This window comes from Eubalaena glacialis, chromosome 10 (assembly GCF_028564815.1).
Source record: "Eubalaena glacialis isolate mEubGla1 chromosome 10, mEubGla1.1.hap2.+ XY, whole genome shotgun sequence".
Lineage (NCBI taxonomy): Eukaryota > Metazoa > Chordata > Mammalia > Artiodactyla > Balaenidae > Eubalaena > Eubalaena glacialis.
Genome location: NC_083725.1, coordinates 25,652,021 through 25,675,728, shown reverse-complemented (window position 1 = coordinate 25,675,728; position 23,708 = coordinate 25,652,021). Strand labels below are relative to the sequence as shown.

Genomic DNA, 23,708 nt, shown 5'->3' with positions numbered 1-23,708 from the left:
TTAACCAAGTTGATATGACAAATAGATAGTAACACTAGATTAAAATCCAAACAAGATTCTAAAGCCTGTGTTCTTTCCATTCCTCTGTGCTAAGAAAATGAAATAATTGTGGGAAGAAAGATAGCAAGAAGGGTGCCCAGTTCCAGAATGATGTCCTCTCAACTCCTACGGCATTTGCATTGTAACCTTCCTTCCCATTTTCTACATCCTGTCTGTAGTGTTTTATATGCCTGTTGTATTTGTTTTACTAGATTATAAATGCAGAAACTGTCACGGATATTTTTGTGCCTCCCCCTTATATACATATCCACACAATATCTAGTACTGTTATTATTGTTGTTGTTACTATTGTTACCATTACTATTATTACTGTTACCACTGTTATTGTTTACAGTAGTAATAACAATATCTGACACTTGTTGAGTGCACACTATGTACCAAGCACTGTTCTAACAATTTCACAATTTCATAATCCTAATGCATTTAATCCTCCCAACAATCCTAAAGGTAGGTACTATTTTTTTTTTTTCTGCCTGCGCCATGCAGCATGTGGGATCTTAGTTGCCTAACCAGGGATCCAACCCGTGCCCCCCTGCAGTGGAAACGTGGAGTCTTAACCACTGGACCACCAGGGAAGTCCCAGGTAGGTACTACTTTTATTGCTCTTTATAGATAAAGAAACTGAGGCACAAGACATTAAGTAACTTGCCCAATATCACACAGCTAGTAAGTGGTAGAACCTGGAGAGCAGCCCAAGCAGTGTGGCTCATAATCATTGTTATATTGGAAGTACAGTAGCCCCCTCCCCTTTATCCATGAGGGATACATTCCAAGAACCCCAGTGGGAGCCCGAAAACGTGGATAGTACTAAACCCTATATATGCTATGTTTTTTCCTATACCTACATACCTATGATAAAGTTTAATTTATAAATGAGGTTAACAACAGTAACTAATAGAATAGAGCAATCACAACAATATACTGTTATAAAAGTTATGTGAATGTGATCTCTCTCAGAATATCTTATGGTACAAATTTAATGCCTTTTCCATCTTAACTGAGCATTTATTACACACTGCGGCTGTAACTTTTGCAGTTTGAGGTGCTGCAGCAACACTAGCACACATTTCTTTTTCCTTCTTCACAACTTCACATCTAGAAGATTTGTTCTTACCATATATCTTAGCAACCTCAGCTGACAATTTTTTTTCCTTATTAAGTAGAGAACTTTCACCTTTTCAATTAAAGAAAATACTTTATGGCTTCTCTGTGGTATATCCAAATTGCCGACATCACTACTCTTTCATTTGCGGGTCATTTTTCAGTAAAATAATGGTGACTTGAACACAAGAACAGTCAATCTGATAACCAAGATGCTACAAGTGACTAATGGGCAGGACATGCAGGACAAAGGGATGATTCAAGTCCCAGGTGGGATGGAGCAGACGGCACAGGATTTCATCATGCTACTCAGAACAGCACGCAATTTAGAACTTATGAATTGTCTATTTCTGGAATTTCCATTTAATATTTTCAGACCTCAGTTGACCACGTGTAACTGAAACCGAGGACAGTGGGGATACTACTTGCATTTATTATGAACTCAAAAAACCTTTATTGTTATCCTAACAAAAGTGAGGTGGCTTAATAAAAATAACTGTGTGTCAGGTGCCATACTAAGTGCTTATATATGTTGTTTCATTTAAATCTCACAAAAACTTTTGTAAGAAAGGGATTACAAGTACAATTGAATAGGTGAGAAACTGAGTTTTAGCTGTTCAGTTTGTATTTTCTCATCCTACACACTGCCTCCCTGATAAGAACAAAAATAAAATATACAATATTGAGGATTATAATACCATACAGGGAGACCAATTGATACAAATTACCCTGCATCTCTAACAATGGGCATTAACACACTAGTTTGATTATATGTTCTACAATTAATTATTTTAATAAGGGGTGTTCTAATGAAAATAAGATGACATAAAATCTATTTATGATATCCTCCCTCTGTCCTCCAATTTTTGATTGGCTGAAATGAGAAAGTCTGAAACACATATTCAACTCACCTATTCTCTTTGGACACAGGTCAGAGAAACTTGAGTCCTACAGCCTACAAGGGGGGAGGGGGCAGCACTAAACTGTAGGCAACATGTAGAGGATATGGCCTCTACCTCCAGGATTCTCCCTCTCCCCAGACTCCTGTGTGAGAATTCTAAGAGGGGTACCAATGTGAACACCATCCAAAGGCTAGGAACAGGAGCTCCAGGAGGGCTGACAAGTTGGGCGCAGGGATGGGGGAAGGGTAGATTCAGAAGGATGGGATTAGTATTGGGTAATCAGTGTGCTGCTGTTTCAAGAGTCTAGATGACTAGAGTTTATGACCCTGTGACAGAGGTACAGCCCTCTCTCTACCCAGCCCAGTCTGGCAAAGGCACGGAAGAAAACAGACTAACCCTGTTCTCAATGGGCAGCCAAGAAGCCACAACCCATAAAATTTTAAATTCCTAATACTGCCTGCCCATTGAGGCTGAGGCTGAATAGGAAGTTTGAAGAAGTTTTTTTTTTAACCATTGGAAAATCTAAATGTACATACCTTGTGGATTATCAAACAAAAATACAGATTTCAAAACTTGAGGGTTTTGTTTGTACTTTTTTCTGTTTTGTGTGGTTTAAACTGTAAAACGTAATCCTCAAATGAAGATAATCATCTGGTCTGCAGTTAGAAGAATGAAATCAACAGCGAAAGCAAAGCACAAATAGAGACAGGCAGAGAATCCCACTGTGGTTTGGGTTCCCACCTCCAGCTGCTTCTCTGCTCTCTGTGGTTTGGCACTTTTACCCTCCTTGAATTCTGTGAAGTCATAAATCCTCTATTTTACCTACAACAGTGGTGAGCTGGATTTCTCTGCTAACAATCAAACTAATACACTATTTAAACACCAGCCAGGCACCAAAAGAAAACAGGAGTCTAAGCCTGAATTAGAAAGTTCCTGAGGACTGGGCCTGGGAGGCAAACGGAGGTGTAAGGGAGATTTCCTGTGAGTCATGCGAGTCTTTCAACACTCCACAGGCCTCAAACCAGAAAAACTCATTCCCCTCCTTAATCTGCTTCATTTGCTCCTAATTTACACCTCCCAACTCTCAACTACTCTCAGCCTTTTCAACTAAACCACCACTATCAGGCAAGGAGAAGTAAATGAGCATTAGTGGGGAACCTGATACAAGCCCCAATGTTTTCAACTCTCTGGTGGTATCTTTAAAATCTATATAAATTGCATTATGTATAGAGACACCATTTAATATAAAAGTAATGGCAAAATATGGGTATTTCACAGGTAATATGAGTATTTCTCAAAAGTGGAAACAAATAAGGCCAATAAACATACACAGAGACCCAGCTTCATTAGTGATCAGGGATATGCAAATTAAGAGATACTATTTTACAGTCATCTGACTGTCAAAAATTTTAAAGTCTGATAATATCAAGTGTTAGAAAGGTTATTTGTTTCACAGGACCTCTCATACTCAGCTAGTGGGAGTGTAAATTGATACAACCACTTTGGGAAAAGTTTGGCATTATTTTATAAAGTTGAACAATCACATACCCTATAATCCAGCAATTCCCCTCCTAGATGTATGTATATGTGCATGTGTGTGTATAAAAGAAGCTCTTACAAGTGATCAATAGGAGCCATGTAGAAGAATGTTCCTAGAAGTCCTGTTCACTATTGCAAAAAACACAGAAAAAAGCCCAAATGCCCATCAACAGAATGAGTAAATAAAGTGTGGTATACTCACAGGAAAGAATATTATATGAAGCAAAAGAGAGTGTTTTGCAGCATCACGCAACAATATGGATGAAACTTAGCAATGCGATATAGGTGGGTAAATAAATCCCAACAGATTATATATAGCATACCGTTTTTAAAAAGTAAAAAAAAGATAATAAAAAATAATTTTTTAGAAATACATAGAGGTACCAAACTATATCAAAATGAGAGCAAGGAAATGGTGAAAGGAGGATTCAGGATGGTGATTATCTTTGGTTGGGGAAGAAGGGATATGAAAGAGGAGATGACCAATAGGTCGATGAAAATTACCACCACAATTCCAGTTTTAGGGCTGGTTGTAGGTATACAGGAACTTATTGCACAAAAAAAATTAACTTATTCATGGGCCAACAATGAAAGGGTGTCATGAGCCAGGGATTATGATTAATCCACTTCTGTGCAACTGGAATCTAAAAAATAAATTAAATGATGCCCCAGAAAGAGCATTATATTTATCCTGTGACTTTATATACTCTCTGGCACCCCAAGGCGATACAAATAACCCAGAGCAAAAACCCTAGGGGGTAAATTGTCCAAGGCCTTTTTTTCCTGTTTATTGCCCAGCTCATAGGAGGCAGGGTCACCACACTGGTTAGTAGCACAGGCTCTGTGCCAGAGGACTGACTTGGTGGAGGAGATGAAACCTGGTTGCTTTCCTTACTACTGTGTGACTAATCCTGTTAGGGAATACGATTTAACCTCTCAGTGCCTCAGCTTCCAAATGTGTCCAGTAGGCTGGCAATGATAGTATAATACTTACTGCAGAGTATTATTGTAAGGATTACATGAGTTAATCCACATGAGGTGCTGGAATAGTGAAGTTGCTCTAGGTATACTAAGTAAACTTTACTCAACAAAGATTGGCTTTTATTACTTTTTTAATCTCTGGCTTGATACCACAGTGAAAAGCTTAAGAAATATTCTAAACTCTTTTGCACAGTACTCCTCTGGGAAGCTCTAAGCTTCAAGCTCTCAATAATACTAGCCTCAAGCTCTCAGTTGGATTTGTTGGACTGAAAAAACTGAGTTAAAACGTTCCTTAAATACTCTGGTTTCCAAGAAATGACTAGAAAGAAGTTCGGGACTCAAAGGTGGTTTTTCATGGAATCTTTCTCTGCATCATTAGCATAAATAACCAAGTTTTTGTGACATATTACTTATCTGATGACTTTAATTAACATAGACTCCTGTAACCATCCAAAAAAAAGTCCCAAAATTTGTGAACTTAAAGTTTTTATAATTTATTAAAATAAAAACCATTTAAATATTTATACAGGGCCTATTTATACTTTCACTACGAGCAATTCTAAGAAACTGGGTTACCTGGTTTCTACAGCGTTAACAGGTTAGAAGTCATAATTTAGAAAGAATGCAGACTTTCAGAGATATGCTCAGTAATACAGAAAAAAATCATGTGTGACAACTGTCAGAAAGAAGTCAGAAAAAATAAGACAAAAAATTAACCTCTGATCATATTACGGCCACTCAGCATAATAATTTTAATCATCATAATCATCATAATGATGATCCTGAATCATGAAGAAAAGGTGATATGTTGAATGCACTTTGTTTATTAAAAGGCAAGTAGTCTCATATATCTGTTTTAAATATACCATGAAGACTTCAAAATAATGGGTTTTTTCCCTTGGTAAAATCTCCAGGATTAGTTGCAAATGGACCCACTAAGTAATTCAATGGGTTGGCCTACCCTAGAAAGTTGTTTGATACAAACCAATTAAATGTTGAAGAACTGCTGCCCAAAATTATAAATAAATTAATTAACAGAAGTGAGTAATCCATTACATAAAGTGTCATTTTAATTGGGTTTAAAAGTAAATTTTAATACTTTAAAAGAGTGGGTCATAAGTTTTCTGTAAAATTCACCTGCATGAAATGATTCATTTTCTCTGATGTTCCTCAGTAAATAATAATATAAGGAAGTTTTATAACTTTTTAACAAACTTACCAAAACTTATATACACAAGCAGTTACATTGAGAGCCAATTCGCTTCTTCCACAGCTATGGCTAGTGAAAAATTACCTTTTTTGTCACAATATGGTAAATGTAACGAGTTAGGAAACAGGTAACTGAAGGGCATAGAGGAAGGGCATCCAACAGAGAGACAGCAAGGAGCCAGGGAAGAAGACTGCCTGACTTGATGCTGTCTACAAAGAGTCTTTAAGCAGCCATGAGGTCAGATAGGAAAGCATTCAAGGAAGGAGGTACAGGTGTAAAGATGCAGACTATGATGTGTAACAGCAAGGGACTCAGAGGCATGCCGTTATTGCTGGGCCGCCACATGAGAGATCGATGTTCTGGGAGATAAGCTTGGAGAGGGAAGTGGGCCAGTGATAGGGGGCCTTACAGTTCACGTCAAGAACCTTGAGTTCTCACAAAAGGACAAATATTGCATGATTCCACTTATATAAGGGATCTAGAATAGTCAAATTTGTAGAGACAGAAAGTAGAATGGTGGTTACCAGGGGCTGAGGGGAGAGGGGGATGTAGAGTTAGTGTTTACACAGGATCAGAGTTTCTGTTTGGAATAATAAACAAGTTCGGGAAATGGAGAGTGGTGGTGGTTGCAAAATCATTGTGAATGTACTTAATGTCACTTAAAATGGTTAAAATGGTAAATTTTATGTTATATATATTTTACCATAATAAAAACCACTAAAAATATAATAATTGTGTTCAGGTAAAGAAGAAAACGAAGGAGGGAGGAGGGGAGAGGGGAGGAAGGCGAAGAGGGGAACGACAGCCAGAAGCAGTAGCAACAGCCACAGCTTGAGCTCCATCCAGTAACCAGTGGCTCTCAGTCTTGTTTTAGCTGCAGAACCCTTTCTTCAAACATCTTGCACAGAAGCCCAACTATAAACCAGGCAAAGCAACAGACTGGTGGGGGCCAGAGGCCAGCCCAGGAGCCACCAGTTTCTGTTTCCTAACTTGCCCCCATAATGGACCGAGAGGAGCCTCCAGGGAACCCCAAGAGCTCCCTCAATTTGCAAACCACTGGTGCAGGTGATGGGAGGAAGCCAAAAGGTTTCAGCCTGAACATGGTGCAGTGAGATTTCTGAGATAGTACTGTAAAATAGTCTGGTTTGGAATCAAATGAAACTATTTCAACTCTGCCTCTCACTAACCATGTGCCCTCAGGCAAGTTACTTCTATGCTATCAAAGGGACTAAAAAAACTTTTTATAAGGACTGATGAAATGTTAGTAGGATGCCTTGATAGGGGGTAAATTCTCATTTGATGGCAGCTATTGGTACCCTTTAACTTTATTTGACATTACTCTAGTTCCTGTGAAATAAGATGATTTAGGGTAGGTGGAGGCATGGATGGAAGCTACGACAAAAGTCCAAGTAATGATAAAGGCCTAAACTGAAGTAGTGATGATAAGGATTGGAGGGGAAGGTGGACTCCAGAAATATTCTGGAAGTGCTGACAAGATGGGAAATAAGCACTGGCAGCCATCTCATATTCCTCCAAATCAACCTGAAGAAAGGACAAGAGATAAGCAGGAATAACCCGAAGGTTATTCCTAGAACTGGTCTGGGGGAGGGAGAGGACTATACCCGGGGCACAGAACAGCCAGAGGCCAAGTGGAAGGCTTTTAATGTCAACCTTTACCTCTCCCCTACATTGCATTACTGCTTATCCCTTTAACAACTTCCTGCAGTGTTGAGAAGTTAAAAAGGTTCAGGCTTTCTAGCCAGGAGCCATTCCTCCACCCACCTCCCTCCAAGCTCCTAGGGCTAATGGGCTACAACCTAGAGAGACTGCCTCCTCCTTCTTCCAGAGCAGCTGGTGATAAAGCCATGGTCACAGAACAGCCTGATGGAGGGGTGCCAAACAAAAGCAATCAACAGTGGTTCTGTAATGCCCAAGGATTCTCCATTCTGGGATTCATCTCCTCCCTTCTACTTAAAGTCACCTGGAGGGACTTGGCCAGGCCTGGCCACTGACTCTTCCCCAGTACACAAGGGGACATGTATGAGAATGCTCATCAGTGTTGTTTGTGGCTGGGAGTTGGAAACTATCTGAGTGTCCATCACTGAAGGACCATGGAACCACAGATAGTTAGAAACAACAGGCTAGATCAGTGATTCTCAACCAGGGTCATTTTGTCCCCCAGGAAACATCTGACAATGTCTGGAAAGATTTTTGATTATCACAACTCAGAGGTAAGGGGGTGGAGGGAGTGCTATACTAGCATCTAGAGGGTAGAGGCCAGGGATACTGCTACATCCCACAGTGTACAGGCCAGCCCCCAGAGCAAAGAATTATTTGACCCAAAATGTCAATAAGACTGAGATTGAAAAACAATGGAGTAGAGGAAAAAAACATGACTGGGTCATAAACATATAGTGCTGAATAGAAAAAAAAATTTTTTTTAAAGAGATGTGATCTATTATAAAATTCCTATTTGGAATTAAGAATTCATATAGTCACATCCGATATTCATTATGTATGTATTTGCAAGGTAAGCGCTACACTTGGCAGAGAATATAATAGTGACCAAAACTAGATTGGATTGCTTACCTGCTGAAGTCTAGTAGAAGAGGCAGATATTAATTAATCTTGCAAATTAAAAGGGGAAGGGAGAAGATATTTTGGAGACTGGTAGGCTCTAGAACTCCCTAATCCCCCACTTGCAAAGGCCACAAAAAGTTCTTCTATTTACAGTACCTTTCAGGAGGGCTACATACCAGCTTAGGATTGTGTTGTGCACACAGTGAGTGCTCAATAGATGTTTGTTGAGTGAATAGATGAAGGCTGTACAGTTAAACACCACTAAATGACTCCTTCAAAAGTTTCTGCACCTTAACCTTTGAAATGAGGAAACCAAACAGAAAGTCAGAACCAAAGGGCCAGGCCCTTTACTAGACAGTAACAAGGAGTACACGTGTAGACTGACCAACTACTATTGTTCATTCCTCCTCAAGACTGTGCCCCCCTCAAACCAAGCTATTTGCAGTTCCTTGAGCAAAATACTCTTTGGCATCTCTAAGCCTGGACTGTCCTTCCTCACCTAGTCCACCTGGAAAACTCTTATTCGTGCTTCAAATTCCCAATCACCTTCTCTGTCGAGCTCCCTCATGCTGGTGGACTTGATCTCTGGCCTCCTTTGTGCCATCTGTACTTTGTACTCACCTCTACAGTACTTATCATAACTTCTTTTTTTTTTATGATTTTTTAATCATAACTTCTTACCATAATTTGATCATGAGTTCTCTGGGAACAGGAACTATATCCTATTCATCTTAATAGCACAGAGACTAGTCTAGAACCTAGAACACCATAGATGCTCAAGGTTTGTCAAATGAAAGACTGAATGAATGAATACATGTCCTGCACTGTACTACAAAAAGAATGGGATAAAACCTATGCCCTCAAAAAGCTTATCATCTCTTTGATGGGAAAAGGATAAATATGTGAAATAATAATTAACAATTTTTGCTAGAGATATAAATTTGATAGTCATTAAAAGAAACATGCATTTTTTCATATTTGAATTAGAGTATACGTTAGGATGTAATCTGCTAGATAGTATACATACGATTAAATAAATATCCTCAGGTATTCCTGGAAATCCATATCCTCCTATCATAGTATTTGTCATTTGAGTTGATAGCAATAAGTGACAAAAGCTGAAATTACAAGCAGAGTCTACTTGGAAACATAGAGTGCTCATTATCATGAATGCCTGGCATGTAGTGGGTCCACAATAAATTTTTATTGAACGAGTGACCTGATATTCTTAATCATAGAGAAAAAGTTATCTGTCTACTACTGAGGCAGGCATATCAGGAGTTGGTGTTACCTAGAATATATCCCTCTCATAATGAAAACAGAACCAGCTCAAGGTCCTAAACTTTTCCTCTGTTATTTAGTACCCAGTTGCCAAAAGAGGTATCATTGCCTCCTTTTGGTAAAAGGAGTAGAAAACAGTTGTGTGGTCACAAACTATTCCTTTATATCCTATCCATATGGTGATAACATCTACTCACCAACCTCTCTCCATCCCATAACGGTTAGGGATTCATGGAGCTAAACTCAAATTTAGGGGATGAGTTTTAATACTGAGAGTTTGAAATACTGAATATAAGCAGTCCTGGATATTGGGTAAACTGCATTTTTCCGATTGCTGGGTTAGACAAGGAGAAACTGCAAACAAGAATTCGTGTTTGGACGGTTGCCAGAGGTAGGACTGAAAATCTTAATGAACAAAAGAGCTCAGCCAACTAAAAAAAAAAAAAAAAAAAGCGCTCCAGCCCAAGACCCTCAGAATAAAGATCAATAAAGGGAAGAGTGTAGGGAGTATGGCAGAATGGAAAGGAAGCCTCAAGAACCTTAGTCATCCCTCATTCATTCATTTATGGGGTTGTGGGAAATACAAAAATTTAAAAGACTTGATTCCTGCTGTTAAGGACTTTGTCCATCAGGAATGCAAGATACACATAAATAGCTATCACACAGGGAAGAAAGTAAAAATCCATAAGGGAGGCCCAAAAACGTGTGTTCAGAGACAGAAGAAATCTTATATCTAGGAAGCTATCAGATGTTCCTGGTAAAACATACCAGACTTTGAAAATATTAGAGCATTAGGAAAAAACAATTATTGCTAATTCTTGTTATGTCTTGCTCAACTAATCCACCATATTGTCTGTCTCATCATCAGGGTTGCTTGTCATCTCCTGAAGCAACACCACATCTTCCTATCACCCAGGAATGGAGGGCTGATGGTGGGTGTAAACTAACCCATGCATAGTACCATGAACAAGGCTGTCTGCCACTCCTGCGTAATCAGCCACTTAATCTCCACAATAACCCAACAAGGTAGGTACTGTTATTATCCCCATTCTACAAGTAAGAAAAGTGGGGCACAGAGAAGTTAAGTGACTTGCCCAAGGTCACCCAGCTGGTAAGTGGCACAAAAACAGGATTTGAGTCCAGAATCTGTACCCTCAGACATTGCACTACACTGCCTCCCAGCTGAGCTGGATAATACAAGGTGATTTTTGGCCCTTTAAACACACACAGCTATTTAAAACTTATTTACATGAAAAAATACATACACCATTATTGATCTAGTTTTGAATATATTATGACTTTTTAAGACAGTTTTCACAACCTTTAATGGAAAATTCACTTTGTTAATCTTAAAAAAAAAAAAAAAAGGTGCCAGCGGCCAGGAGTAGTTAAGCCCAGTTTAGACTGGGGCTGGCAGGCGCCACCCCTTACAGGTCATCGCATGGCCTTGGGGAAATTGCTTAGCCTTCTTTGTTTCTCCATCAGCAAAGCAGGGATAACAACAGTGCTATCTCATAAAATGGTAAGGATTAAATGATAGTATCCATATAAATCGCTAAGCACAGTACGTGACATAGTGAATGCTCAGTGAACGTTGGCTTTCATTATTTAGATCCTGAGTTATCTGTACTTCCAGGATGCGAGTCGTCCAGTAACCACAAAAATGCTTTCCCCGTCCCAGAGTCTCTGCCGATCCCTTGAGCACATTTCTCTCTATTTTCCACATAACACAGTGACAAGAGAAGCAGGCTTCCCTGGACCCCAGACCCGAAGGTGGCTACGTCGCCTCGCTCAGCCCGGGAAAGAGGCAGGCTCTGGATTTCCTCGGGGCGGCACCACAAAACTCAACCCAGACTTCTCACTTTGGTGAACTCAACTGTTAGTGAGGGATCACCCGCCCACTCTGCCGGGCTCCGCAGCAGGGAATGTGGGCACCGGCGGCAGGAAGAGGAGCTCACCCACCTACCAAGCCCGAGACTGGGCACCCCTCCTTCACAGCATCCCTGGGGACTTCGTCCCCTCCCCGCTGGGAGGCCACTGGGGATCGACCTAACAATGCCAAGACAGTGAATTTCCCCTCAAATCCTCTGAAATACATCCCCACGATTTCTAAGAGGGAGTCAAGGGACACCAAGAGCTTCATAAAGCCAGTAAACAGCTACACCAAGAGCTTCATAAAGCCAGTAAACAGCTACATCCCTGCAGCACATGTTCAGCCGCCTGAACCAGCTCCCCAGTGCTTGCCGCCGCCACGTGCGAACCCGGGCGCTCCCAGCAGCGCCCGCCGCCCAGCCGGTCGCCGTGCGCGGCCTCCACTCACCAGGTGAAGAGTTTGCCCTTGATCCGGCGCAGCAGACTGGCGGACTCGTCCGCTGCTCCCTGCGCGTGCGGCTGCGGGCCGGCGGATCCCGCCGGCGAGGTGGCCTCCATGGGAGCCCCGCGGTCTCCGGCGCCCGGAACCCCTAGACGTGCCGGGTCCCGGAAGACGGGAGGCGGTGCCTGTGCTGCCGGTGGGGGCTCGGCTCGGCCAGTGAGTCCGCGCTCCCGGGTTCGCTCGCGTCCTTCTCGCACCGCGGCCGGCGGGCTCCTTCTGCGGCAAATCATTAACTGTCAAGCCCCTAGGGCCAGACAATACATTTGCAGATTGCAACCTGGCACCTCGGGGAGCCAGGAGCAGGAGGAGAAAGGGCGCTTTTTTATTCCGCCTTGGCAGTCGAGCTTCACTGTTGGGTGACACCCAATATGCATTTCAAGTTCTTATGGTCCCTTATTTAAAATCAGCAAATGAGGTGAATCGAGGTTATGCCAGCGTGTACTAACCTAAGAAGCAGTGATTTAGCTACTGCCTGACCTTTGCTAACTGGGAAGGTCCGGCTGACCCCTCCCTTGACCTAGTCTCCCTCCCTCTGACTAACTTATAAAAGATATTTCCCATCTAATAGAACTGAAGACGCTTTAGTTCTGTGTTTCTTGTTTTCGCAAAACATAGGTAAAATCCTATGTTTCCTATCCGTAAAAGGATGCCGGAAACATGTCTTCGTGGTCTTTGTGGTGTGTCTCCTTCCTTACGGGTGTGTTCGGTTTGCCTTTCAATAGTCAGAATTGTCTCTGAGGTGCTAGAGAAGAGTGTCAACCCCTGGTGCTTAGCTAGGGTGTCCTGGGCCTGGGTCACGCCTTCCGATGCTTCTGCGGGCCAAGGAGGGACTAGGAACTGGGGTCCAAAAGTTCCTGACTCACTGACAAAAAGGACGTTTGTGGGTCTGGTAGACTGCTACTTCCGGAAAGGAGATCAGGAAGACAAAAGGAAAGGTGTTGGGACCATTCTTTTTCCTGACCACCTCCTTTCCGGGGCAAGGTCCGGGCGCGGGAGTGGGGAGCAGGCTGTGAGAAGATTCTAAGAAAGAAAATAGATTTTGAAAAATGAAATGTAGCTTTAGGAACCCCAAGTTTAGCAACTACAGAAACCCCAAAATTTAAATGAAATGATTTTTTTTTCAATTGTTTAAGAAGAGAGAAGGTGATACGATAATGGAAGCAGAGCTTGGAGTGATAGCTTTGAAGACGGAGGGGTCTCCACAAGCCAAGGAATAAAGGCAGCCAGTAGAAGTTTAGAGCCTTGAGAAGGAAGTAGCCCTGCCGACTTAAGCCTTAACTGTAGCCCAGTAAAACTGATTTCGGACTTCTGGCCTCCAGAACTGTAAGAGAATAGACTTGTGTTGTTTTAAGCTACTAAATTGGTGGTGACTTGTTGCAACAGCTGTAAGAAACAAATGCAGATGTAGTATATACACTAACTTGTAAGTGATCATGAGGTACTGTCAAGTGAAAAAAGTAAGTTGCAGAGTTGCAGAATAATTGTATAATATGATTCCTTTTTAGTAAAAAATACCAACTAAGTAACTTAATATCTTTATATATACATATACATCTATATGCATATCTTTATGTTCACTTGTGTTTATATGAGCAAAAGAAGGGTGTGAAAGAATAGACATCAGGCTATTGATACTGGTTTAAGTTGTGAGGGTGGTAGGAATGGGGGGGAGTTAAGGAGGGGAATAAGGGAGAATTGTTTTATACATCTTTGTTTAGTGTTTTTACTATGGGCATATACTACTTTTGCAATTTGAAAAATGTTCAATTAAGACATTTTTCAATAAGTCATGTTTGGCTCAACATATTACTCCCACAGGAAAATGGGGCCAGGAAACGTAGTCAACCACTAATGTGGATTCTAAAGTTATGAGCAAAGTTATATGTATTTTCTAAACAGAAAATGCTCCTCAAAAAGTAACACTAGTAGTATTGCTCTAGCAATGCTCCAAAATGAGCTCACCCTCTTACTGAGGATTATTGATCAGTCTACATTACATTGGTATCAGGATTAAAATACATTGAGAGGATCTGTGGACACTAATCCACAAGTTTTTGTCAGAGGAAATTTACTGAAAAAAATTGTTTAGGTGTTGGAGATTTTGCACAAAATAGCCTTACTTCTTACAAGTACCAAAAAAGAGCTGCCTCTTATTGAGCACCTACTGTGTGCCAGATAGTATATGTAATTTTCAATCCTTTTCCGGTTATCTGTTGTTATGTATCAAATCACCCCCAATCTTAATGGCTTCAAACAACAATCATTTTATTATCTCCTGTGGTTTCTGTGGATAAGAAATTTAGGAAAGTCTGGGCCAGGCGGTTCTGGCTCAAAGTCTTTCATGCAGTTGCAGTCAGAAGGTAGCTGAAGCTGGAAGGCAAGGGGGTGAGGGTGGGGGGGTGTTAGGGCTACAGCATCTAGGGGCTGACCAGCGTCTCTCTCTCTCCACTTAGTTCCATGTGGTCTCTTATTGTGGGCTAATTTGGGCTTCCTCACAACCTGGTGACTTTAGGGTAGTTGGTCTGCTTACATGGCAGCTGGGTTCCCCTCCAAGCAAGTGTCCTAAGAGGAAAAAGCCAAAATATTGTTTACGTTCTCCAGCCAAAGACTACCATGAATATACATGTAGTTAAACAAGTTGAATTTATTACTCCTTGAAGTGAGGGAGAACAAACCCATTGGAGAATTATTGGATGTCTCAGTTAAGAGGATGTTAGAAAGAACCTATTATAGGATTTGGGCTTTGGTTGAGTGGTTTGAGGGAGGGTCTAAGGAAGCAGGGATTGATTCACCCTAGACTAAATGCTGTCAGATTGCATGCAATTCTGATTGGTATCTCAATAAATCAGACGAGGGTGAAGATAAAACTACAATTGATAAGGAAGTAGCAGTCACTCATTTTGACCAAGGGAGAAGGAGAGTTGGTATTTTGGGGGTGCCACAGTAAGTGACCTTGTTTTTGTGTTTAGATAAAATTATGAAGTGGCTTTTTTGGTCTCATTTTATCATGGTCTCAAAGTAGTCTTGTCTGAGAGTGGTACTCTAAGATTGTTTACATCCAATAAAAGAAAAATATGGCCTAGCTATGAGTACCAGGCCAGCTTCCAAATGTTAAGAACTGCTTTTTATTTTCTTTCTCAGTATCTTCTTTCATGACCTAACCTCAGAAGTCACATAGTATCATCTTCACCATAATTACAAATCCATCCAGATACAAGGGGAGTGAATTTAGACCCTGTTATGGACTGAATGTTTGTGTTCCTCCAAAATTCATATGTTGAAATCTAATTCCCAATGTGATGGTATTTGGAAGTGGGGCCTTTGGGAGGTAATTAGGTCCTCATGGAAGACAAAGAGCTGGCTTGCTCTTTTTCTGCTATGTGAGGACACAGTGAGAAGTTAGCAGTCTGCAACCCAGAAGAGGGCTCTCACCAGAACCCAACCATGATGGCACCCGGATCTTGGACTTCCAGCTTCCAGAACTGTGAAAAATAAATGTTTGTTATTTAAGGCATACAGTCAATGGTAATTTGTTAAGGCAACTCAAATAAGAAAACCCCCACCTCTTTTTATTATTATTATTATTATTATCTTTTGGCCGCGGCGTGGGGCATGTGGGATCTTATTCCCCATCCAGGGATCGAAGCCGCACCCCCTGCATTGGAACCGCGGAGTCTTAACCACTGGATCACCAGGGAAACTCCCACCTCTTGATGGGAGACGTGTCAAAATCACATGAACGTGAGTGCTTGGAATGGGAGCTATTGTTGCAGCCATCTTTGGAAAATATAGTCTGCCACAAATGTTTTCCAAAATGCTAGGCTTATTCGCACTGGTTAGCTTATTAGCACTGTTTTTTAAGATGAGTAACCTAAAGCTCAGAAAGATTAAGTAACTTGCCCAAGATCTTCAGAATAATAACTGACTGGCTCTGAAATCAGGGTCACCCGGCTGCCTCTATGATTTAACTGACAAGCATGCGTGAGCCTCTTTCCCACTAACTTTTCTCCCCTGTATATAAAAATAATTGTAAATAAACATTCTTTTAAATCTCACCAAACACAACATATTATATAATAAAAGCCATTATGGATATTTAAGTGTCATATTAAGATTGTCATCAATCAAAAAACATAAGATTATACTTCTAAGTGTTTATGATTTTGTGTTATGTTCTTTTATGAGGCATATTTTTTAAATATTTATTTATTTATTTGGCTGCATCGAGTCTTAGTTTCGGCACGCGGGATCTTCGTTGCAGCATGTGGAATCTTTTTTTTTTTTTTTAATTTATTTTTGGCTGCGTTGTGTGTTCGTTGCTGCGCATGGGCTTTCTCTAGTTGAGGCGAGCAGGGGCTACTCTTCGTTGTGGTGCATGGGCTTCTCATCATGGTGGCTTCTCTGGTTGCAGAGCACAGGCTCTCGGCACGTGGGTTTCAGTAGTTGTGGCACGTGGACTCAGTAGTTGTGGCAGAGCACAGCTCTAGGCACACGGGCTCCAGTAGTTATGGCATGAGAGCTTAGTTGCTCCATGGCAAGTGGGACCTTCCTGGACCAGGGCTTGAACCCATGTCCCCTGCATTAGCAGGCGGATTCTTAACAACTGTGCCACCAGGGAAGTCCCAATATCATGCTGTTTTGATTACTGGAGCTTTGTAATATAGTCTGAAGTCTGGACCTGTTATGCCTCCAACTTTGTTGTTTTTCCTCAGGATTGCTTTGGCAATTCTGGCCCTTTTGTGATTCCATATAAATTTTAGGATTATTTGTTCCAGTTCTGTGAAAATTATCCTGGGTATTTTGATAGGGATTGCATTAAATATGCAGATTGCTTTGAGTAGTATAGCCATTTTAACAATGTTAATTCTTCCAATCCAAGAGCATGGGATATCTTTCCATTCCTCTGAATCATCTTCAATTTCCATGATCAATGTTTTATAGTTTTCAGTGTATAGGTCTTTCATCTCCTTGGTTAAGTTTATTCCTTGGTTTTGTTTTGTTTTGGTTTTGGTTTTGTTTTTGGACACAATTCTAAAAAGGATTGTTTTTTTTACTTTCTCTTTCTGATATTTTGTTATTAGTGTAAAGAAATGCAGCAGAGTTCTGTATATTAATCTAGTGTCCCACTATCTTGCTGAATTTATTTATTAGTTCTAACTGTTTTTGTGTGGAGACTTTAGGGTTCTCTATGTGAAGTATCATGTCGTCTTCAAATAGTGACATTTTTATCTCTTCCCTTCCAATCTGTATACTATTTATTTGTTTTTCTTGTCTGATTGCTGTGGCTAGGACTTCTAATACTATGTTGAATAGAGGTAGTTAGTTGGGCACCCTTGTCTTGTTCCTGAATTTAGCAGGAAGGCTTTCAGCTTTTCACCATTGAGGATTATGTTGGCTGTGGGTTTGCCATAAGTGGCTTTTATTATGTTGAGATACGTCCCCTCTATGCCCATTTTGGTGAGAGTTTTTATCATGAATGGATGTTGAATTTTGTCCAGTGCTTTTTTTTTTGCATCTATTGAGATGATCTTGTGGTTTATGTCTTTCCTTTTGCTAATGTGGTGTATCACATTGATTGATTTGCTTATGCCAAACCATTCTTGCATCCCTGGAATGAATCCAAATTGATCATGGTGTATGATCTTTTTAAGTATTGTTGGATTTGATTTGCTACTATTTTGCTAAGGACTTTTTCATCTGTATTCATCAAGGATATTGACCTGTAATTTATATTTTTTGTAGTGCCTTTGTGTGGTTTTGGTATCAAGGTGATAGTGATTTCACAGAATGAATTTGGGAGCATTCCCTCCTCTTCAATTTTTGGAATAGTTGAAGAAGGATAGGTATAACTTTTTCTTTTTATGTTTGGTACAATTCCCCAGTGAAGCTGTCCAGTCCTGGACTTTTGTTTGCAGGGAGTTTTTTATTACAGACTCTATTTCACTGCTAGTGATCAGTCTGTTCAAATTATCTGTTTCTTCTTGACTCAATTTTGGCAGGCCGTATGTTTCTAGAAATTTGTCTATTTCTTGTAGGTAGTCCTATTTGTTGGCATATAACTGTGCATAGTATTCTCTCATTATTTTTTGTATTTCTGTGGCATCAGTTGTTATTTCTCCTCTTTCATTTCTTATTTTGTTTTTGTTTTTCTTTTTGGGTCACCTCTCTTTTCTTCTTGGTGAGCTTAGCTAGAGGTTTGTTGATTTCATTTATCTTTTCAAATAACCAGTTCTTGTTTTTACTGCTATTTTCTATTGTTTTTTAATTTATTTATTGTCTCTCTGATCTTTATTATTTCTTTCCTTCTGATGACTGGGTTTTGTTTGTTCTTTTTCTAATTCTTTTAGGTGGTAAGTTAGGTTGTTTGTTTGATATTTTTCTTGTTTCTTCAGGCAGGCCTGTATCACTATGAACTTCCCTCTTAGAATTGCTTTTGCTGCCTCCCATAAGTTTTATAAGGTTGTGTTTTCATTTTCATTTGTCTCAAGGTATTTTCTGATTTCTTCTTTGATTTCATCATTGACCCATTGGTAGTAGCATGTTGTTTACTATCCATGTGTTTATTCTATTCCCAGTTTTCTTTCTGTGGTTAATTTCTAGTTTCATACAGTTATCTTCAGAGAAAATGCTTGAAATAATTTCTATCCTTTTAAATTTGTTGAGATTTGTTTTGTGACCTAGTATGTGCTCTATCCTAGAGAAGGTTCCATGCATACTTGAAAAGAATCTGTATTTTTTTTTGTTTTTTGTTTTGGATGTAGGGTCTTGTAGATATACATTAAGTCCCACTGGTCAATTGTGTCATTTAGGATCTCTGTTGCTTTATGATCTCTCCATTGATGTCAGTAAGGTGTTAAAGTCTCCTGCTATTATTGTGTTATGGTCAATTTCTTCCTGTATGTCTGTTAGTATTTGCTTTATATAGTTAGGTGCTCCTATATTGGGTACATATATGTTAATGAGTGTAATATCCTCTTCTTGTATTGATCCCTTTATCATTAGATAATGCCCTTCTTTGTCTTTTTTTATGGCCTTGGTTTTAAAGTCTATTTTGTCTGATATGTGTATTGCTACCCCCACTCTCTTGCCATTTCCATTTGCATGAAATATCTTTTTCCATCCCCTTACTTTCAGTTTGTGTATTTTGCCCTGAAGTGAGTCTCTTGTAGTCAGCATATCATAGTTTCTTGTTTTATTATCTAATCTGCCACTCTGTGTCTTTTGATTGGAGCATTTAGTCCATTGACATTTAAAGTAATTATTGATAGGTACGTACTTATTGCTATTTTAATCCTTGTTTTCCAGTTGTTTTTGTAGTTCTCTTTTGTTGTTCTCCTTGTTGTTGTTTTTCCTTTTGTGGTTTGATGATTTTCTTTTGTAGTATGCTTGAGTTCTTTCCTTTTTGTTTTTTGTGAATGTATTGTATGTTTTCTATTTGTGCTTACCATGGAGTTCAAGTATGTTGACCCATAACTATATCTATTTTCTTTAAACTGAAAGTCATTCAAGTTAAAACACAGACTAAATGATCTACATTTTTATATTCCTTTCTCCCACATTTTGTGACTTTGATGTCCTATTTTAAACATTCATGCTTATCATTTTACTATTAATTGTAGTTAAAAGTCATTTTACAATTTTTAAAGTTGTTTTTTAATCTATGTTCTGGCTTATTTAAGTGATTTTCAACCTTTTATATGTTTGCCTTTCCTATTGTGATTTCCCCTTTCCTATAGACGCTTGCTTCTTTTCTATTTAGAGAAGACCCTTCAATATTTCTTTTGGGGTAGGTTAAGCATTGCTGAATTCTTTTAGTTTTTGCTTCTCTGAGAAATTCTTTCTTTCTCTTTCTATTCTAAATGATAATCTTGTTGGGTAGAGTACCCTAGGTTGCAGGTTTTTCTCTTTCAGGACTTTAAATATATCATGCCACTCCCTCCTGGCCTACAAATTTCCTGCAGAGGAATCAGCTGATAGCCTTATGGGGGTTCCCTTGTAACTGACTCTTTGTTTTTCTCTTGCTACCTTTATAATCCTCTCTATCTTTAACTTTTGACATTTTAATCATGATATGTCTCAGTGTGAGTCTGTTTAGGTGCATCTGTTTTGGGGCCCTCTGTGCTTCCTATACCTGGATATCTGTTTCCTTCTTCTTTAAGTTTGGGTAGTTTTCAGCTATAATTTCTTCAAATACATTTTCAATCCCCTTCTCTCTCTCTTTTCCTTCTGAAGCCCCTATTATGCATAGGTTGGAATGCTTTATGTTATCCTATAGATCTTGTATGTTACTTTCTTCTTTTTCTTTTTTTTTTTCTTTGTCTTTCTGTGTACTGTTTGGATTGGGTGATTTCCATTATTCTGTCTTCCAGATCACTTATTAGTTCTCCAGTGTCATTTAGTTTGCTACTTATTGCTTCTATATTGGTTTTTATCATGACAATTGAATTGTCTGTTTTTGATTGGTTCATTTTTTTGGTTTCTAATTCCTTGTTAAAGTGATCTGCATTTCCATTGAAAATCTTTTAAATTCATTTAGAATTTTTTTTACCTTATTTTTGAACTCAGGGTCTAGTAGAATGGTGAGGTCTGTTTCATTCATTGTTTTTTCAGGAGATTTCTCTTATTCTTTTAATTGGGAGTAGTTCCTCTGCCTTTTCATTTTACTTAACTTTTTCTGTCTCTGAATTTAAGAGAACCAGTTATCTACTCTGGTCTTGAAGGGGTGTTTTTATGTGGGAGCCCCCCTATGTAGACTGTGTGTGTCCAGTATTTTTGGTGTGAGGGCTGGTTTTGTTATGGATGCCATGCAGAATGGGTGTGGTTGGTGTTAGGGGATTTAAATCCTGTGCAGGAATGAGGCAGGGCTTCCTCTGTGCTCTGTTGCTATCACAGCCCTGTCAGGGGCAAGGTCTGCTCCCCAGTTTTTGGAGTAGAAGCCCTAAGGCTCAGGTTCTATCAGGCTCCATTGCCCTTGAGTGCAAGACCTGCCACAAAGGATGTGATTGCTGAAGGAAGTGAAGCCCATGTGATCACAGAGGACCTATGTGCCGCCTGTGTAGGCATCTGTGGTTCCACTCAGAAGCAGCCCAAGGTTGCATCTCTTTTTCTCTTGTGTTCATCCCAGATCTAGTGCAAGGCTATGGTGTGGAGTAGGCTGGGGTTGGGGGTCAGGGCATTGTGATTGCAGGGATTAAGGTGGCTATGCTGCCCCGAGATCTGGGCTGCCTCTGTGGCAGACTTCTCCCAGGACTTGTCTGCTCCAGATCTAGTGTAAGCTGTGGTATGGAGTGCGCAGGGCCTAAGTGCCCTCACTGGAAAACAAACCATTGAGTACTCCTGCCCAGGGCCTGTCTGTCCAAGATGCAGAGCTTAGCCACTGTGCCCTCTTGTGGTACTGCCCTGTGCACACACTGAAGATGTTCACTGCAGCCCCTCCCACCACCTTGTGCACATGCTGACAATGGGCTCCAAGGTTCACCTGGATCACACCTCAGGTGCCCTAGTATGTCTCCACATAGCTAGACCAAATCTTTGCCCAGATCTCGTGCCAGGCTGGGGTGTGGAGAGAGCAGGGCCAGAGTGTTGTGCCTTGGAATTGATAAGTGCAGCAAAGCAGCAGCTGCCAGTGCAAGGCTCTTTCTGCCCTGATTGTTAGCAAGCCAGCATGTGTGCACTCCTCACAAATAAAAACCAGGCTTCTCCAGCCCTTCTGTCTCTCTCAGCAGATTTCCCAGCAGGCAAGAGGCCTTGCAAGCAAGACCCCAGGACTGGGATGCCCAGATTGTGGGTTGACCTGCTCACTTCCCAGAATGAGGGTCCCCCTGTGTGGACCTTCTCTTCCTTACAGATCCCTCCCAGGGGCGCAGGTCCACCCTGATGCCTTTTTTTTTTCATCCTATCCAATTATGTGGAGATCTTTCCTGCAGCTTTGGTTGTATAGGAGTTCTGTCAGTTTTTCCAGTTAGTTTTCCATGAGAATTGTTACACATGTAGATGTATTTTTGCTGTGTTTGTGGGGGGGAGGTGAGCTCCATGACCTCCTACTATGCCATCTTGATCCCCCCAATTCCTGAAGTCATTTTTATGAAAAGTAAATGGGAACTTTCCAAGTGTAATCTGTATTTAAGTTCATCTCAAAGCCCATATTTTAAAAGCCTTATTTTAATACAATGGAATATTATTCAGCCATAAAAAGAAATACTGCCATTTGCAACAACATGAATGAAATTCGAGGGCATTATGATAAGTGAAGTAAGTCAGACAGAGAAGGACAAACTTTGCATGGTCTTAAAATAATTCCACTATGTGAAATATAAAAAAGTTGAACTAACTCATAGAAACAGAGTAGAATGGTTGTTACCAGGTGCTGGGGGAAATGGGGAGACGTTGGTCAAAGAGTACAAACTTTCAGTTATAAGATGAATAAGTTCTGGGGATATAATGTACAGCAAGGTGACAACAGTTACCAATACTTTATTGTAAGCTTAAAATCTGCTAAGAGAGTAGACCTTAAATGTTCTCACCACACACAAAAAATGGTAACTATGTGAGATGATGGATGTGTTAACTAACCTTAATGTGGCAGTCATTTCAGAATATATACATATATCAAATCATCGCACTGTATGCTTTACTCATACAAACTTATTTGTCAATTATATCTCAGTAAAGCTGGGAGAAAACCCTTATTTTAAAAGATCTTGGGACTTCCCTGATGGTCCAGTGGTTAAGATTCCATGCTTCCAATGCAGGGGGCCCAGGTTCGATCCCTGGTCGGGGAACTAAGATCCCACAGGCCACACAGCAAGACCAAAATATTACAAAATTTTTAAAAAGTAAAAGATCTTGTTTGTAGGGTCTACTAAATATATACTATTGCCACTACAGTTGAGGCTTACAAAGACAAATAGCTGTCTTCCATCAGCTAAGCCTCCTTATTTTCTCTCTCAGAGGTGTTCTAAGAATCTTACTGGCAACCTGTCTTTGATTTGAATTACTAAAAGTATACAAGGTACCAAAAATGAAAATGTCAATTATTTGTTGTTAAGCAGAGTGAATCAATAATACTGTGTGCTTAGGTGGCAACTTTGTTTGAAGAATTAACTTTATTACCATTATGTTATTATAGGACATATTGCAAATCAATCAACCAATATTAGCTGAATGCAAATTATGTGCAGACCACGGTTCTAGATATGATCAGTGATATTCAAGATATGAAAGATACTTTTACCCTTCCTTCTATCCTTCCTTCCTTCCTTCCACAAACATTTTTGTAATACCTACTATGTTTAGGACCCTGTGCTAGGTGGCAGGGAAAATGTAATAATAAATAAGACTTGGTTCTTGCTCTCAAATTGTCTACAATTTAATAAAGAAGACTTGTACACAACCCTAAAGAAGCTTATTATCTATTAAAGGAGAAGGTATTCTGGGAAATGAGTTTTTCCTGTATTATTCCTTAGTCCGAGTCAGCTCCCACTCTTTCCTGCCCACAGTCCCCAAATATTTCTCTTCCTTTCACCTCTTCCAGATGCTATTGTCTGAATCTTTTTTCCTGAGATAGTCCAACCTCTGAAATAATTAGTTAAGCATCAGTGAAAAGGAAACAGACATGGGGTTGAACAAAAAAAAATTTTTTTAAATAAGGGAATCAAAAAATCATCTGAAGAAATTTAAA

At 40.0% G+C, this 23,708-nt stretch overlaps 1 protein-coding gene and 1 non-coding gene across 8 annotated transcripts in view; one reads left to right on the top strand and one right to left on the bottom strand.

The window, feature by feature from the left end:
• The window catches only part of LOC133100093 (solute carrier family 35 member F2), a 115,332-nt gene extending 102,995 nt beyond the window's left edge, over nucleotides 1-12,337 (bottom strand). For 5 of the 7 annotated variants that reach the window (XM_061204002.1, XM_061204003.1, XM_061204008.1 and 2 more), the window contains exon 1: nucleotides 11,975-12,337. In XM_061204002.1, the coding sequence (XP_061059985.1) occupies nucleotides 11,975-12,258 (284 nt within the window). In that variant the 5' untranslated portion in view covers nucleotides 12,259-12,337. The remainder of the gene's footprint in view (nucleotides 1-11,974) is intronic. The other 2 variants (XM_061204006.1, XM_061204005.1) reach the window with 2 other exon arrangements.
• Nucleotides 12,338-22,736: 10,399 nt separating this feature from the next.
• TRNAW-CCA (transfer RNA tryptophan (anticodon CCA)) lies at nucleotides 22,737-22,809 on the top strand. The gene has a single exon. It is a non-coding gene; the product is annotated as a tRNA-Trp (tRNA).
• The last annotated feature ends 899 nt before the right edge of the window (nucleotides 22,810-23,708 follow it).